The 17,355-nt window shown below is 44.3% G+C and overlaps 1 protein-coding gene across 1 annotated transcript in view; it reads right to left on the reverse strand.

The window, feature by feature from the left end:
• Window positions 1-5,065: 5,065 nt before the first annotated feature.
• Window positions 5,066-17,355, reverse strand: part of Snx30 (sorting nexin family member 30) — a 124,283-nt gene continuing 111,993 nt past the window's right edge. Inside the window, exons 8-9 of the mRNA XM_004647271.3 lie at window positions 10,424-10,576; window positions 5,066-6,676 (exon numbers count right to left, since the gene is read on the reverse strand). Of these exons, the coding sequence (XP_004647328.2) occupies window positions 6,617-6,676; window positions 10,424-10,576 (213 nt within the window). The 3' untranslated portion in view covers window positions 5,066-6,616. The remainder of the gene's footprint in view (window positions 6,677-10,423; window positions 10,577-17,355) is intronic.

Genomic DNA, 17,355 nt, shown 5'->3' on the forward strand with positions numbered 1-17,355 from the left:
TTTACATATATATATAATTTTTGTCCTGTTGCTCTGTATTTCCTGATTTTTGCAGATAAACTGCTATCTTTTCAGAGAAAATAAGAAAAGAAGAGGCACTCATGTTTTCCTGACTTACAGACAGGTACAAATGAGAGCAGGACTCAAGATAAAGAAAGCATCTTTTATCAGTTTATTGGTCCATTATTTTAAGTTATTTGAGGTAAAGAAATTGTAAATTTACAAGCTAATAGTTTACCAAGCAGTACAAATTCTTTGTTTACCTCAAAATGTAATACTAATCCCATAGTAAACAACAGAATTTTTTATACATAGACATATGAAAAAAAAAGTGGACAAAAACTGTGTGCCGGCATCACAAATTCAACAAAAACCTTTTTCTTTAATTTTATAATCTCTGGGATTCATAATAAAGAAAAAGGGGTGACATCCTTTTAACATTTGGTGGCTTCATGAAATAAAGCCTTCAGTCTGTAAATAGGCCACTTTCGGAACGCACACTCCCAAGCACTCTTCATTTTCACAGCTTCTGTTGTGGCTTACTGGCAGCATGGAAAGACTGTGACACACACAAAGGACTTCACCAATACCTCAGAAAGTTTTTTCTTTTCAGTTTTTAAACATAAAGAATGATTTTTTAAATAAAAAAAAACACAGTCCATAATTTGGACATGTTCTAAGCAAAAGTTTCAATCTCTTGACAGTTAAAATACAAGTTTAGAAAGTTTGCTGGCAGTTGTGTCATGGGAGTGTATCTGACGACGGTCACCTCACACAGTCCTGACTCACAGAGGTGGAGGGCACAGGCACACAGAAACACAGGGACCAGGGACTCCGTGGGACAGGACAAAATCTCAGGTGTTTCCAGGCAGACAGTGCTGTCAGTGAAGAGCTGCTGGCTCATTGCCTGATGAAGGCCGGGCAGACACGGCCACTGCTCTGCTGAGCAGATTCTCAGGGCTCTGCCAGCTACTTCCCCTCTCCCCGCTTCCACACTGAGGAAACAGTGATTCCACTGTGCTCCTTCCAGCATCACTTCTGACCCAAGGACGACTCCATGACTGTAAACATCTGTCCAGTGGGGTGTGGACAGGTGCTGGCTGCTCTGACCTGGCCTGCAGAGAGCTAGATCCATCTGGCAGCTGGGCAGTGCTCCAGGGAGAGGCACATGTGCAGTACTCTTCAGCACTGACTTTAGCTAAAAGCTCTGCTAAGAGGGACTCCATTATGTGAGTCACTATAATAGATTTTATGCTTTTGGCATTTCAATCTGTGCAGAATTTCCAACCAAAACATGGTGCTCTGAGGTTCCCCCAGTATCTTAAAAAGCCATTCTGTAGAAGTCGGGTAAACCTTTAATGCTGACATAACCGACAGAGTTCTTTTGATCACTATGATTTGTCAATGCTGATATCACAGATCTATAATCAAAAGTATGCCACAAGGCACTAAATTAATCTTTCACACTTTAAAACAATGAAAGGTGTTGTGCTCCCTGTGTTTCCTTATATTATTAAAAATAGCATTTGGCAATAGCGATATGTAGTTTTCTCCCCCCAAAGGCCACCCTAATCATGACCCTCACTTTCTGTCTTGTTGTTTTAAGAGGATCAAGGATTGACTATGTTAGATCACTAGTATTTCAATGGAATGACTGATTACAATTCTAAAACTCTTTCTACCCAGAATTTTAAAAACACTAGTTGAATAAGGCATATTATTATTATTATTATATATTTAAAATTTCTTAAGAAGTACAGTTAGGCTTTTAACAGTCTGTTGGTTTGTTGTTGTTGTTTTTAATTCTGGAATTGATTTTCAAGTGCTAAATACACAGAATATTTATATCTTTAAGTTATTTTCCACAGCACTTATTTACAGCCTAGTATAAACTACCTGGATAGCATATTTTTCTGCCACATAGAAAAGGCTGGGCAGGATGCATTTCTAACACATAAGCAGGAACAGCCCCCTGCCTTGCCTTTGTAAATGCAGGCAGCCCCTGCACTTTCCCTGATATGTGCAACTTTGGGGAGAACTGACATCCTTAAATAAGAGTGGGTTAGTGAGAAATTGGATCCCTGGGTTACTCATTGAAAACAAAAAAGAAGTAAGAGGTGTGGTGGAACTCATTTGTCATCCCAGCTACCTCGGCTGGTTGAGGGGGAGGATCACATTTAAGACTAGCCTGGACGGCTTAGGGAGATGCCGTCTCAAAAATAAAAATTTCTTTTAGAAAGAAAGAAAGAAGAGGGTGCTAGGGATGTAGCTCAGTGGTTGACGGCCTTACTAACATGCACAAGGCCCTGGGCTTAATCCCCAGTACTAAGCCAGCTCCCTATGATCTCAGCACTCAGAAGACTGAGGCAGGAAGATTGCCTTGAGTTCAAGGCCAGCCTGGACTACATAGTGTGACCTTGTCTTGAAAAAAGAAAATAAAGAAAAAAAAAAAATCAAACCTCAGCACTGTGCACGTGTGTGTGTATGTGTGTGTGTGTGTATGCATGAGCTTGTGTAACAACTTGCAACACACCCAGCTCCATCAGTAAATTTGGCCTAGGAGAGGACATTTACCTCAAATGTACTGAGAAGTGCTGCCTGCCATGTGAGCATAAGCAGCGAAATACAAGCAGTGAAAAGGCATATCCAATCTCTTGCCATCCTGAGGACTTCTGACAGTGTAGCAGGTAAACCCAAACTGCCAATAAAATCTTGTAAATGATGATGGCCAAAACAGTGCTACCTCAGCCATACAATTAGCTTCTGCTGTCCATAGTTCCTTCAAGCAGGTATCTAAATGACTATACCCTGTCCTGGCCATGGGTAGGATCCTCATCTAACTAGAGAAGAGTCCGGTTCCAACCATTTCAAGAACCAACATAGCCCTGGAAGTTGTTTGTAGAGGATCTTATGTACCTCTTCCCCCAACAACTCAGAATCAAGGGTAGAGAATGACTGTATTGCACACCAATGAACTTCATCACAACAGAGACAGCTGCCTGTGGCTGAAATGAAATGCTCCTGACAGCAGATCAGGTCATACAGACTAGGTGTTCCGTGGGCTACCATCCTAACAGAGAAGCTTCACCTGCGACCACTACATGGCTACCATGCCCACCTCTGAAACAATCTTCCAGTTGGTCCCTCACCACAGGCAGCCTTACAAGCTATGAGAAACAGGGTGGTACTTAGTTTCCTCATGTGGAGTAGTCACTGAGAAAATCTATTCAACTGAATCTAGAACATTGTCTGTGGGGCAGAAATTTGGCATGAAACACTTATCTTACATTCATGATCTTGAGGGTCATACTAGCTTTCATTGACAGCTACAGAAAGGTGCCTGGTGAGTTCCAGAGCAGTATGACCTCTCTAATTACCTTCAGTGCATTAGCAATCATTATTAAGCCTTATCACAGAATGAAACCCAACTGCAAGCCAGGCTGAGGAATGTATTCCCTCACACTGGAGCAGTGGTCTCTTGCCTTGAGCATGGACTCTTCTTGCAGGAACCCCACCCTGAGGAGGAAGTGCTGGGACATACCTGCTGCAAATTAAAACTGCCTTGTGAACAGTTTTAACTCATTAAAACCCTCTCTAACATCATTTACCTCTCTAAAATATGCTCAGCTTCTAGGAATTCTCTTTCCTGCTTCTGGATTTTTAACCCAGGTGAGGGACAACTTTCCCTCCTCAGAACCCAATCAGTTGCAAGAAACAACCCTCCATTCCAAGTCTTCAAGCCTCAAAAACTGTCTATGACTTTACCTCTAATTGAGGTGAAGTATGCTCTTGAGCAAAAAACTCTGGCAGAAAAGACAGGAGAGAGAAACCAGTGAGCTGAGGTCTATGCTTGAAGACTCTAGAACAGGGCAATAAAACTTCTCCATGGCCATCTTTGGCACAGGAATCTTCAAGTTACACTTCATATAGAGAATCTCCTTTGTGCTTGATCAATATTAAAGAGGCTGATGAATCTCTGTGGCATGAGGGAGCCATGTGAGTGGGGAGCAATGGAGACCCTCCTTCATTACCTACTGTCCCCATCTTCTAGTCCAGCCTCTTCACTCCATCGATGCCAGCCTGAGCACAGGCATGACAATCTCTTCCTGGGAAAGGTCAATAATCCACAGAAGTCATTAACATACATGAGTCCTCTTGGCTCTGCCTGGAAGATATGAAGGTCACATTGCTTCAGCTCTTCCTGGTGTCCCAAAGCACAGGAATAACACATGGGAATGAAATAAACAGATCAAGACAAAAATCTGGAGGTGCCTGAGTCCATTCAGAGCCAGTGCTCTGCATCCCATGCGAGAGAATGACATGGCCCCAGATGGAGGAGCCACTGTTGTTTGGAAAGGACTGCTCCTTTGCCAACTACCACTGCCTGGGAAAGAGCGGGCTTTAGCAACCAGCAGGTCACCAGATTTTAGCTTCCCTGGAACTCCTTCCTCAGTTCTTTCCAAGCATTCATTATACTGGACAACATTTTTAAAGCACACAACCCATAAGGTAAAAGCTTCTATGCTCCAAAGATAACATTCGCTGCTGGGCCTGTCTCGTGTCTTCTGCCAGGCATCAACAGTGGGCTTCCAGATGCTAAACATACACCCTGACGCTACTGCCATATGGTCAGGTAGGACCCAGACACCCCAGGCTGGACCCGGAAACCCATCCCCGCACCAACACAATGATTTAGAGGTAGAATGAAATGCTGAGTCACTGGAGATGGGGTAGATGAGTGTTCTTACCCTTCCACTTCAGTGAATCATTTCTATTTGTACCAAGCTGAAAATTCACATCAAAGGATTTTAGAATGGCACAGATGAGGTTTAACAGTAACAGCGAGTACCAAGTGATATAAAAATTATCATTTCTGTGACTCTAATATAATAAAACAGAACCAAACTGTTCTATGCTGTCCCACTGTGGCCTCAACAGTGTCCCAGTTCATTAACTCTGCTGTTAGAGTAGAATGAAGTGACTTCAGCATGCTGCATGGTGACAGGCATCTGTAACTTAACTTGCATGTGAAGCAGTGTTTTAATTGCTTCACTGAAGGAAAAAAAAAAAAGCCCAGGTATGACGGCGCATGTCTGTAATCCAGTACTCAAAGGCTTAGGCAGCAGGACCACTATAAGCTCAAGAGCAGACTGGGCTATATGGTGAGTTCAAGGCCATCCTGGACTACTTGGTGAGACCCTATCTCAAAACCAAATCAAACCAAGCTAAATAAAAAATAACTACTGCTTTACTTGATGCTACAGTTATAGTTCCATTGGAAAGAGTCACTGAAGAAAGAACACAATATGGCAAAAAGAAAAAGTGTAAGATAGCATTCCTTGGATTATTAATTTTATGATGATTTTAAAAAATAAACCTGGCAATAGTTTGAAATGAAAATGTTAAATACACCCAGCAGCCCCCAGGAATTTGGCTACAAATTGAGATTTTTGCTTAGCTAGAAGCAAATAGTTTACTGTTACCCTTATTACCTCGAGGCCCCTGAAGTACTTACTGACTGTTCTTCCTGATTAGGAAATGTGGAGGATTAAAGCACTTTATGTAGAACATTCACGCTGAGTTTACAAATGCTGACTGTGTTGTAATGACACAACACATAAGCCCTCCCCCCAAAAGGCTGCCCAAACATCTCATGGACATGGTAGGAAGTACTCAACCAGGTATTTTTGGTGAGGTAAAGGCAAACTGCACAAAGCAGACAGTGAAAGTGGGGCTTGGTATAGGCCCATTAATCTCCACAATAGGGGAGCTACTCTGAATGCAAAATAAAAGGTATTTCCTAATGCATTTAATCTTGACTGTACTGACAATTAGCAAACAAAAACACTAAAGATCTATACAGAGAAAATTGCACCTTTTTTCATTTTCCACAAAAAGTTGCTAATCTGTTGCATTCTGGTGTCAGGAACATGATCAAGGGGCACACACTCCTGCCGCTCCCCAAAGCATCACACACGGACAAAGACGCTTACTTGCCTACTCCAGCGAGGTGCATCTAGACACTGATTTCAATGGTTCCACATGAACCAGAAACAAAAGACATGTCACTCATCACAGGCAGCAGGCCACACTCACAGCTACAGGCCACTGTAAGTTAAGGACTTTTCTTGGAGATCCCAACACCTCCTTCTAGGCTGGGCCAAGCCAGTGCCCACAGGGTCAAGGGCAGGGCTGCTGCCACGACTGCAAGCCACAGTGCATCTCTTCACAACTCCCGCCTGTCCTTGAAAAGTAGGACCTGGATCCTCTCCCACAACTGGCAACTTCCAAACAGGAAACGCCCATGAGATGCCACAGGTCAGCTGTGGGTTGCAGTGTTCCTCAGACTGAAGCCTTCATAGTGTTCCACGTAGTAGGTTCCTTCACGACACGGAGGTATGCTTCTTGTTCTGAGAGATGATTACAGCCTCACAGACTCCACCAAGGAATAAATACTAATTGAAAACAACTGCTGTGGGGTGCAGGGGAGAGGGGGAGAATACACAAAGGAGAGGTGCTTCCGTTCACAGCGCCAACCCCTCTGGCACCGCAGGGACATTCCAGTACAGACAGCCACGCCCATGTAGGTAGGAGAGCCTCTGTTCCAAGGAGGAGGCTACTTGCCCTCTTGTTTCTCCTGCAGCAGTGGAATGATCGACTCCCACGCCATGAGGCACTGAAACGGCAACAGGCACACAAAATTAGCATCGAGTTTCAACCAACAGCTGTGGTCTACCCTTTCATTGTCAATCCTGCTAGGTCACCTTTGTCTAAAGCCACCTATATGTATTATCCATAGCTATCATCAACAGGGTAGGTAACAGATGTTTGTCTTGAATGTGATATTCCCATCTTTATGAAAAACAGCAGTAAACCACAAGGCTTACATAGGCTCACAGCAGTGCCTTAAGCTTATACCCGGTGAGGAGAAATGGATTCACTGGAAGAAAAATCTTTCCCTTGAAAAAGCAAGAGAGATCAAGTGGAAAGCCCTTGATAAGGCCCTGCTCTGGTGTGGGTAGGGCTTACAGAAGAATGTAGCCATGACTGACACCTGGCATGCATAGGCCAACCACCTGAATAAGAGGGGGTGGAAAACCAGCTCTTCCTCACCAATATCAGATGAGCTTGTTTGAGCCATGCCTGGATCTCCCAAAAGGAAGAATGGGGCAGCGGACTCAAACAACTGAGTTCCGTTATGTCTAGATACTATTAGATGTTCACATTCATCATCACCAACTCTGCGAGGAAGCATTATTATTTATTATACACACAGTTTGCAGATGAAGAAAATTAAAGTTGAGTTAAGTAACTGGTCCAAAACCCACAGCACCAAAGGCACAGAGCAAACTGATCATCTGTCCACCACACCAATCCCTTTTCATTCTAGACCCCTATGACAGGCCAAGAACCTGCCCAACTCTGGCACGGTCCTCCCTAGTAGCCTACTTAGTAGAAAGGATCCCCCCTTAGAGCAGCCTCTTCCATAAAGGAAAGGATGGGTTCACTGGCACTGGGTCTGTCGGGGAGCAGGCGGGGGTGAGGAGAATTTGGTGCGGAGTCATCTGGGGTGTGTTCTGAGGAAGACAACAGCAGCATCTTCACTCAGGTCACACAGGAAGGAGAGGCAGTGATGCTGCTCCCTGCTCCTTTCTTGATTACTCTGAGGTTAAAGAAAAAACTGGGCTCAGAGGATCATCTCATATAAAGAAGGCTGGGTGCCTCAAGGAGCTCGCTCCCAGCCAGGGACCCAGAATGTGCTCTTATTCTCTCCTTAGGCCATCAGCTCAGATCTGGAAAAATTTTTCTCTACAAGCATAAGTTACTGAAGCCATATTTGCTTTCTGTTTTTGTCCCCAAATGTCCCAAGCTCTCTTCTATCTCAGGGACCTTTAATAAAATATTCCTTTTTTTATTGGAACACATATTCTGCAAGTCTGTTTCTCTATGGCTCAGTATAAATGTGATTTCCACAGTTCAGGTTTTCTTGCCCTGGCCTGAATAACAGCCCCTAGTGTTTTCTCCAGGTATCCTTTTCTTTTGCTTTCCAACACTTCTTAGCTGTGGATGTTTGCACAAATGCCTAACCTCCATTGGATGAAGGGCATCTTAAGGGAAGGGGTCTTGGGATTTGTGTTATCAGTTTTGTCTACCCAGTTCCTTGCACACAGATAGTGTATACAAAAAGTACACAAAAAGCACTGGTGAAATATCATGTAGGAGCCAAGGCCAGGCCCCAAGTCAGTGACCCTGTTTTGTGGAATAGTGGAAAAGTATAGACGTAAGATCTGGTTTTGAATCCTGGGGCTGGGGCTTTAGGGATGCCAGGACTCATCCCTGAGAGAAGGGAGGAAGACACTGGATGTGGTTGGTGTTAGACTAACAGGAAGCCTTCTGAACAATGAAGGGCAGGTGACAGGGTCAAGGGAGGAAGTAACACTTATGGAGTGCCTACCATGTGCTAGGTAGCTAGGTATGTGCTCAGTGCACACACACATCATTTCATTTATCTTTATAGTCATTCAGCAAAGAAGGATCACTCCCATTTTACAGAGAAAGAAACAGAGGCACAGACAGGCACCTTGCATGACGGCACAGTCAGTAGAAAAAGAAAACCTTCCTGGGGTGATCTTCCCATCTCTGGGCAGCCAGGCTGTCTCTACATGCCCATTTCCTAGGGTGAAAGTGTGTGGAAACCACCCAGCCTTATGGACCCATTAGCTCTACAATACTAATTCATTCACTCATGGGCTGGGTCACCTTCACAGAATTTTTAAATGCTGTAGAGCTATAGTTTCTTTGGTTTTAAATTGAGAATACTTAAGCCCTCAACAGTGCGATGTGAAGGATGACCTAATAGATGACACATGCAAAGCATCCAGTCCAGCGCTAGCCCTGGATACCTGCAAGGGTTCCATGGAAGTGGGAGCAGCCTTCCCAGACACTTGACAAACAAGGGCTCTTGTCGCTGCTTCCTTAACCATCCTCCTGGTGAACTGGACAAGATGCAAACACATGGCCTCTAAGCAGCAACCAGAGCCAGCACCACCTTGAGAAAGATATACACTCTCCAGCTTGCAGTGCAACCTGTTTCTGGGATTCTGGTATGAGGAGCTGAATTACTATCTGTCTGCACACTGGGAGGCCTCATCTTTCCAGCAGTTTGATTTGAAGGTTAAAACTTTACTTGTTGAACTGTGATTAGCCCATTCCCTAGAATTTTAGCTTTTACGGAGAGTTAAGATCCATCAGCAGCCCGGCGTGGTGGTGCACGCCTGTAATCCCAGCGCTTGGGAGGCTAAGGAAGCTCATTGTGAGTTCCAGACCGGCCTGGGCTATAAAGTGAGTGCAAGGCCAGCCTGTTGCAGAAAGACACCACCCCCCCACCAAAAAAAAAAAAAAAAAAAAAAGATTCATCAGCAGAAATGACTATGACCAAGAACTAGGTATAGTAAGAGTAAACCTTGATTAAGGAGACTGGGCTATAGCTTGACAGAACTGTGTGTGTGTGTGTGTGTGTGTGTGTGTGTGTGTGTGTGTTGCTTAACCTGAGGTCTATAGGTTAAGAGGATCCATAAATAAAATATTTTTAATAAAACTGTTTTCCTTTGTAACACTATATACCTTCATCTTAAATACTTAAAAACACTATATTAAAGTCTATTTTAAAAATAGCAGGGCCGGGGAGATGGCTCAATGGAATAAGTGCTTCCCTGGCAAGGGCCTAAATTCAATCCCCAGTTCTGAAAAAAAAGCTAACAGATAGGCACAATGGGGCATGCCTATAATCCCAACTATTTGGGTGGCTGAGGAAGGCAAGTCTGGGGCCAGCCTAAGCAACTCAGCAAGGGCCTGTCTCAAAACATAAAAAGGGCTGGAGATGTAGCTCAGTGATAGAGCACCCCAGGGCTTGATCCCAAGTGCTGCAAAAAGGATAAAAAGCCTGTTTTGTTGTTGTTTTGTGGTACGGGAGACTGAACTGAGGGCCTCGCACAGGCCATGCAAGTTCTCTACCACTGAACTATACTCCCAGTCCCAACACCAAACAGTAAGTTAAAGATAAGGGGTATATGAGCATCACCAGAGACCAAAGGGGTCAACAAGAGTGAAGACCCACGAGGCAGCATTAAGTAACCTCCAAATCTCCATGGACAGGTAACACCCACAGGGTGAAGGTTAACTGACTTAGGCCACCTGTAGAACCCAAGAACACAGAAGATGAAGCTGTTCCTTCAAGCACCTAAGAGTTCAAGGAAACCCACGTACACCACGCTGCATCTGGACGTGGGCCCACATGGGAGCTGAGGTGGCAGGTGAAATGAGGAGTCACGATGAGCAGGGTCCCTGCCCCTGGATTTCTGGAAGGCCCTCATGAAAGGCGCTAGCTATTAGAAATCAGAGTCATGTTGGGTCTTCTCCTTACCTTCTCATAATACTGGATGTTCTTGTCCGCCAAGCCCACGAGCAGCTGCCGGAAGTCCTGCCGCTTATTGTTCTGCCACCTCTCCATGTCGGCCTTCAGGTCGGCATTGAAGCACTCCACGCGATCCTGACACTTCTCCACCTCTGCTGGCACCTGCATAAGGGGCCTTCATAAGTGTGACTGTTTCTCTGGTCTCCGCCTTTTCTACTCACACATGGGTGGGAGGCCAGGGTGCTCTGCTAACTGCCTTCTAATCTCCCTCTTCTAAAGGCATCTACTTGAAGGCAGAGCATTAGTTCTGCCATGATCTAAAGAGTTCTACAAAGGACTATCCTAACCCAAATCTCCCAACCATTCAAGCACAAGAGACTCATAGGAAGCCCCGTTGAAAGACAAGAAGATAAAAATTCAGAGTCAGATGTCTTTGGTTCCTTTTAGGATCAACATATCCATACTTTAAAAATTCTGCAGACTGTACACACACAACAGTACTGGTCATTGTCCTGCTATTTTCCTGTGTCCTATTTTGTAAGTAACAAACAAATAGGTTCTCCCAGGTCAAAGGAATGATCTTTTTATTTATAATGTTTGACAAATGCCTTTACTTAGTAGGATTTATTTATTTATTTATTTATTTATTTGGTGGCCTCAGGATGCCTTCAGGGCAGGTCTGGCTTGGCTTGAGGATCTGGGGATCCAACCACAGCATCCTGAGCCTCACTGCTTTGTTTAAGCAGGCACTTAAACAACTGAGCTAATGGGCAGGCCCCCAAAATTTCAGAAGTGTTTTGTTTTGTTTTGGGGTGGCTCAGGAATGCCTTCAGGGCAGGTGTGGGGAATTGAACCACAACATCCTGATTATTTTGTTTAAGCAGTCACTTAAACAACTGAGCTAATGGGCAGGCCCCCCCCAATGCCTTTACTTAGTAATGGCAACAAGACTACTGGCCAGCTTCCTCCTCTGAACTCCACATTACAAATTGGACACTTGTTTGCACTTCTCTAGGAAGAGATAATAAAAACTGGAGAGTTTCACTTAGGTTAACTCTGGGGAAATTATGTATATCAAAAGAATTTGAAAAACAGTGAGAAAAAAAAAAAAACCCAAAGCACACTATTTCAAACTACTTCTTAAAGGGGTCCAGAAGATGTCCTCAAAAGAGAACTGTCTACTGAGCATGGTATATACACCTCTAATCCCAGTATCTAGGAGGATGAGACAGGAGGATCACAAGTTCGAGTCCATCTTGGGCAATGTACTGATTTAGCAGAACCCTGTCTCAAAATTCAACAATCAAATGCTGGGATATAGCTCACTGCAAAGGCCTTCAGTTCAATCCCTAGTTCTAATCTCCTCCTCCTAAAAACCCCATGTCATTTGAATTTCACAACTTTCACTTTGTATAGGTGAGTTTTGTCCATCCTACATGGCTGGAGGGTTTTATTCATCCTAGTCACAGCTCTCTCTCCTAATTTAAGAGCTCCACTGGCCCTTGCTGGTGGCTAGAAGATCAACATGCCCAAGGCTGGGTCAAACATTTCCCAACAGCAAATGAGGTCTTACAGTTTTTGTATGCTAGGGACAATAAATCCAAGTGTCTTCAAATTTAGGAGGCAATCTCAACCGGCCAAGGAGGGGGCTGGGACTAGGGAGTAAGGAGCTAGCTAAAAAACACAAAAATGGAAGGCCAGGTCTGACAGCACTAGACACCTTCAGGGCACTTGGCTCTCTCCCATGCTGGCTGTCTGGAGATCACTGAGAATGCAGGCACCAGGACCAGCACAGCCAAAGCAAGGGGGCACAAATGTGTCTGCCATGGGAACCAACCTTGGGTCCAACAAAGTGAGAAGGACTGGAGGACACAACAAAGCCTCCTGGCAACTGAAAAGAAAGACACTTCTAAAAGAGAAAGCAGGGCCGGCCAGATAGGTCAGCAGATTGAAGTTCCTGCTTAGGCAGAGCACAGGGGCCAGGGTTTACCAGTCACGTAGGCCCTGCCCTGGCGCAAGCTGATACAGCCATTGAGACTGGGTGTGATGGTGCACGTGTAATCCCAGCACTTGGGAGGCTGAAACCAGGAGGATCACACGAGTCTGATCTACATAGTGAGACCTGTAGAGCCTGTACTAAATACATAAATTAAATTAAATTAAATAAATAAATAAATAAGAGAAAGCAGCCACCACCTCGAAAGTATTCAGCTTATCATTCTGACAATACCCCCTGCATCTATACCAAGGAATACGAAGGTCTGTGGGCCTCAGCAGGCATATTTTGCCTCAGGGGCCAATGATTTAGTTAAGAAAGAGGATCAGATTGAGATGCAAAAGGCACAGTTTCACGTGTTGTCACTGTGGATGAAATGACAAGGATGTCCAATGTGCAGATCCATCTAATTCTGCTCAAGAGCCAAAAATACAGACTGACTCCAAATTCTAAGACCAAGCAGATCTCCCCTGGATTGGAAATTACATCACTGTTCAACAACAACAACAACAAGTGTAGGTGGGCTGAGCACGGGGGCTCACAACTGTAATCCCAGCACTTGGGAGACAGGCAGGAGGATCCTCAAGAGTTCAGCATTAGGGACGGGGGAGGGAGGATAGCTCAGTAGAATTCAGTAGAATAAGCGCGTCCCTGGCAAGCGTAAGGGTCTCAGTTCAATCCCCGGTTCCGGGAAAAAAAAAAAAAATTAAAAAAGAGTTCAGCACTAGCCTGGGCTACATAGTGAACTCAAGGCCAGCCTGAACTACACAGGGAGACTCTATATCTTTAAAAAAAAGATCACTATGTAGCCCAGGCTGGTCTGGAGTTTGCAGCAATCCTCCTGCCTCAGCTTCCTGACTGAGGATCACAGGCGTGCACCACCACACCTAACTTGACACATTTGTCTGAATAGGTTTTTTTTTTTTCAACTTCACATGAATCCATAATTATCTCAATAAAAACTTACATTAAAAAAAAATTGGCCTATTGAAGAAATAAAGTACAATTGAAACCTTAAAAAAAAAAAATAGGGCCAGGGAGATGGCTCAGTGGAATAAGCGCTTGCCTGGCAAGCACAAGGGCCTGAGTTTAATCCCCGGTTCCGCCAAATAAATAAATAAATAAATAAATGCATGCTAGGCCACCCTTTATGCATGCGACCGCACCTGTGATGCCACCAGACATCAGAGATGAGTTGATGCCAATCAACTGGTATGAGGTGGCACTTGGCACTCTGGAGCCAGGGAAGTAGCCAAACACAGGGAAAGGATGGATTAGACCAAGACGGCATAGATACTCAACAATTTTGGTGACTAACAGCCCAAGAGGAAGAAGACACAGGAAGCCAGAACAGAGTGGGTATTGAGTTTAAATCAATAGGGGGTGACAGTGCCACAGTCTTCAGAATAAAGGAAGTCTCTACAAGCCAGAAAGATGCTATGGTACCCATAAGAAGGATGAGCCTTCCCTCCACAAAGGAAGCTGAAACAAAACAAAATGAAAACAGTCAAACAACCAAATTAAAATTTAGGGGACCTGACAGGCCTGGTAGTGCCCAGGTATAATCCCAAAACTCAGGAGGCTGAGACAGGAGGATTGTTATGAGTTCAAGACCAGCCTGAGATACAAGGTGAGCTCAAGGCCAGCCTGAACTGCATAGCAAGATTGTCTCAAAAAGACAACAATAACAAAGAAACCAAGTAGGGGACTTGATCTGATACACACAATATTCAAATAGCCAACAAGCACATTAAAATAGGCTCACTGTCACTAGTCATTAGGGAAATGCAAGTCAAAATTATGAGATAGCACCTTATATCCATTAGGATAGCTATTATCAGAAGAAATGAACAAAACAAGTGCTGGAAATAATATAGAGAAAGTGGATCCCACTGTAGAAAATAGTATAGACTACACTATAGTTTCCTCAAAAATGAAAAACACCAAGCATGGAGGTACACACCTGTAACCCCAGCATTTGGGGAGACTGAGGCAGAAGACTGCAAGTTTTAGTGGTCTAGGCTAGGCAACTAAGTGATTTTAAAAAGCCTGTTGGGAGCCAAGGAAGCTGGAAATTGGTCATCTGTGCAAAAGTGGGACTAGGCCTCAGCGCCTAAAGCAGTCAAGCTATCTCAGTCCTGAAACAAGTATCCTGACTTAGTAATGTTAATGCTGGCTGTTAGTTTCTAGGCAACCTATGTCCCATGTTAATAACTTTTTAAAGGTATAAATAAAGGCCCACACTGTTGTTCTGGGGGTACTGTAACCAACCAGGCAGACAGGCCACCACCTAACCCAGCCCTTCTCTTCTTGTCTATATTTTCCTCATTCCTGCCACAGCTACCCAGGTATAAGATCACACTGAGAGACCAACAGATTCCTACAAAAGCCTGTCTCAAAAAAAAAAAAAAAGAGGACTGGTGATGTAGCTCAGTGCAAAAGTCCTAAGTGCAATCTCTAGTCCCTTCTCCACACACACACACACACACACACACACACACACACACACACACTTTAAAACAGAAAGAAATGATTCTGTGGTTTCCACTTGTACATATAAATCCAAAATAACTGAAAGCAGAATATGGAGATACCTGTACACTCTTACAGCAGCATTATCACAACAGCCACATGGTGGCCACAACCCACACGCCCCTCCCTGGATGTGGTGGGTGACAGCTGGTGGTCCACTTGGAGCACCCAGCTGAACTGAACCAGCACGATGCTGAGTGTGGAAGGCCACCTGAGGAGTGTTGCCAACAAAATAAAAAGACTTGGAGAGAAGAGAGTTAGAAGCTGTTGGGAGCTGTGGGCTTTCCTGATTAGCTTGGCTGTTCTCACTGTCAAAGGAGCTCAGGATCTTATCGCAGAGAATGCTAGGGTTCACTTTGGGGGTGCTCTGGCCCTGATGGTGCACTGTGAAGCCTCCCTGGAAGCTTGTCAAGAGGGCTTTCCTGATCCCGACTCTGCTGTTCTCACTGGCAGAGGAACTCAGGACCTCACTGTCACTGAGGATGGCTGTGGCACTGTTGTGAGGAGCTCTGGTTCTTGTTTTGAGTGTCAGCTCGTGGCTCCAGTCCAGATCCCTCAGCCTGTTAGCACAGACTCTTTATTCTGCTGGTGCAGACTTTCTAGCTTCCACTACCGACCTTTGGGCCGTCCCAGCGCAGACCCATGAAAAAGGCTTTCATGGAGACACTGCTGTGGGCTCTTGGCCTCCAGCTGGACTTGTGGGGCATGTCATGGGCTCTAGGTCTTCAGCAGGACTCATGTAGGACATTGTCATGGGCTCCAGGCCCTCAGCTGGAGTCTTTAGTCTGTGTGTGGACAGATTTCCTATGGTTTTTTTGTATATGACTCTTTGGGTGAGTATTACAAAATAATCTTGTAATTAAATGTCCTGTATTGTATTGTTTCCCTTGTAATCCCTGACTACAACAATGGATGAGTGGATAAACAAAATGTGGTTCACACATGCAATAGGGTATTAGCCTTAGAAAGGAAGGAAATTCTGACACAGGCTACAATGTGGAGGAAGCTGAGGATATAATGCTAAGTAAAGTAAAACCAGGCTGTTACAGAAGGACAAATAGTACATGATTCCACTTACATGAGGTACATAAGAGTCATGAGTGATAGAAACAGAAAGCAGAATGATGGCTGCCAGGGGCTGGGAGGAGGAAATGAATGCGGGGTTTCAGTTCTGCAGAATGCAGGGTTCTAGGGTGCAGCTACACAGCCATGTGAACGTGTTTAGAACTACGGAACTGCACATATAAAATGATTAAGATGGTAAATTTGTGTTACATGCATTTCACCCTAACTAAAACAATTTACATATATGAAGAGGACAATAGAGGAGGCTCGAAAAGGTGGGGCTTAGGGCAGAACCATAAAGGATCCTACGTTTTTTAGAATTATTAAAGGCCTTGGCAGAGGTCACTGAGAAAGGAAGGCACAGAAGTAAATCCCAAGAGCCGGCAGATAGCTCAATGGATTCAAGTGCCTGCTCAGGAAGATGCAGGAGCCGGGGGCTTGATCCTCTAGTATGTTATGCTGGCCCTGCCCCTGGGGTGAGCTGAGGCCCCAACTGAGACTGGGTATGGTGGGGCATGCCTGTAATCCCAGTGCTTGGGAGGCTGAAAACAGGAGGATAACTACGAGTCCAATCTGTATAATGAGACCCTTACTAAATACATTTAAAAAAAAAAAAAAGTGAAGTCCAGAGAACAGAGCCAGAGAAGCCTGGGGCTGGAGGCAGTCAAGAGGACAGAGCAGCAGGGAGGGCTCATATGGAAAAGAATGAAAGGAAGGGGCTATGCCCTGGCAAGTGAGTCAGCCCACTTGCAGGCCGCTAACACTCGGGCCTGCATTCTTCTCACTTGTTTTCCTTCTGAATAGTGTCCACGACAATCAATTTACTGACCAGTAGCATCCAGAATTACTTCTTTTTTTTTTTTTTTAATATTTAAGCAATAGTGCTTTATTGAATACAAAGATTAGTTTAAATGGATACAAAATTGCTGTGTAAAGTTTTAAAAAATACACTTCTATAGGTAAAGATTATCTCTTAGTAAAAGAACAGCTAGCAAAAGTCTATGTTTAGAGTTGGACAGCAAAAAAAAAAAAGGGGGGGGAATTTAGAAGTGTGACCAGGTACCCTCGCAGCCCTCACCTTTTCTACAGCTCTTTAAAGCAGTTAACACATGTCAAATAACTAATTTATTGGATGAGAGTAACATAACTATTTGGATGACAATGCTCTATAGACAAGGAACATTTTTCTCTGCAGAAACTTCACGCAGTGAGCTTAACCAGGCAGCCTTTGGCTCGTCACAACTCTTCAACCCTTTTTGACCATCTCACTATGTGGTTTTTCAGCCAAAACAAAATACCCCACATCTCTATGTCTCACTACAAATCAACCCTTTTCTTCAATGCAACT

Source organism: Octodon degus, unplaced genomic scaffold (assembly GCF_000260255.1).
Source record: "Octodon degus isolate 3935 unplaced genomic scaffold, OctDeg1.0 scaffold00297, whole genome shotgun sequence".
NCBI classification, from domain to species: Eukaryota; Metazoa; Chordata; class Mammalia; order Rodentia; family Octodontidae; genus Octodon; species Octodon degus.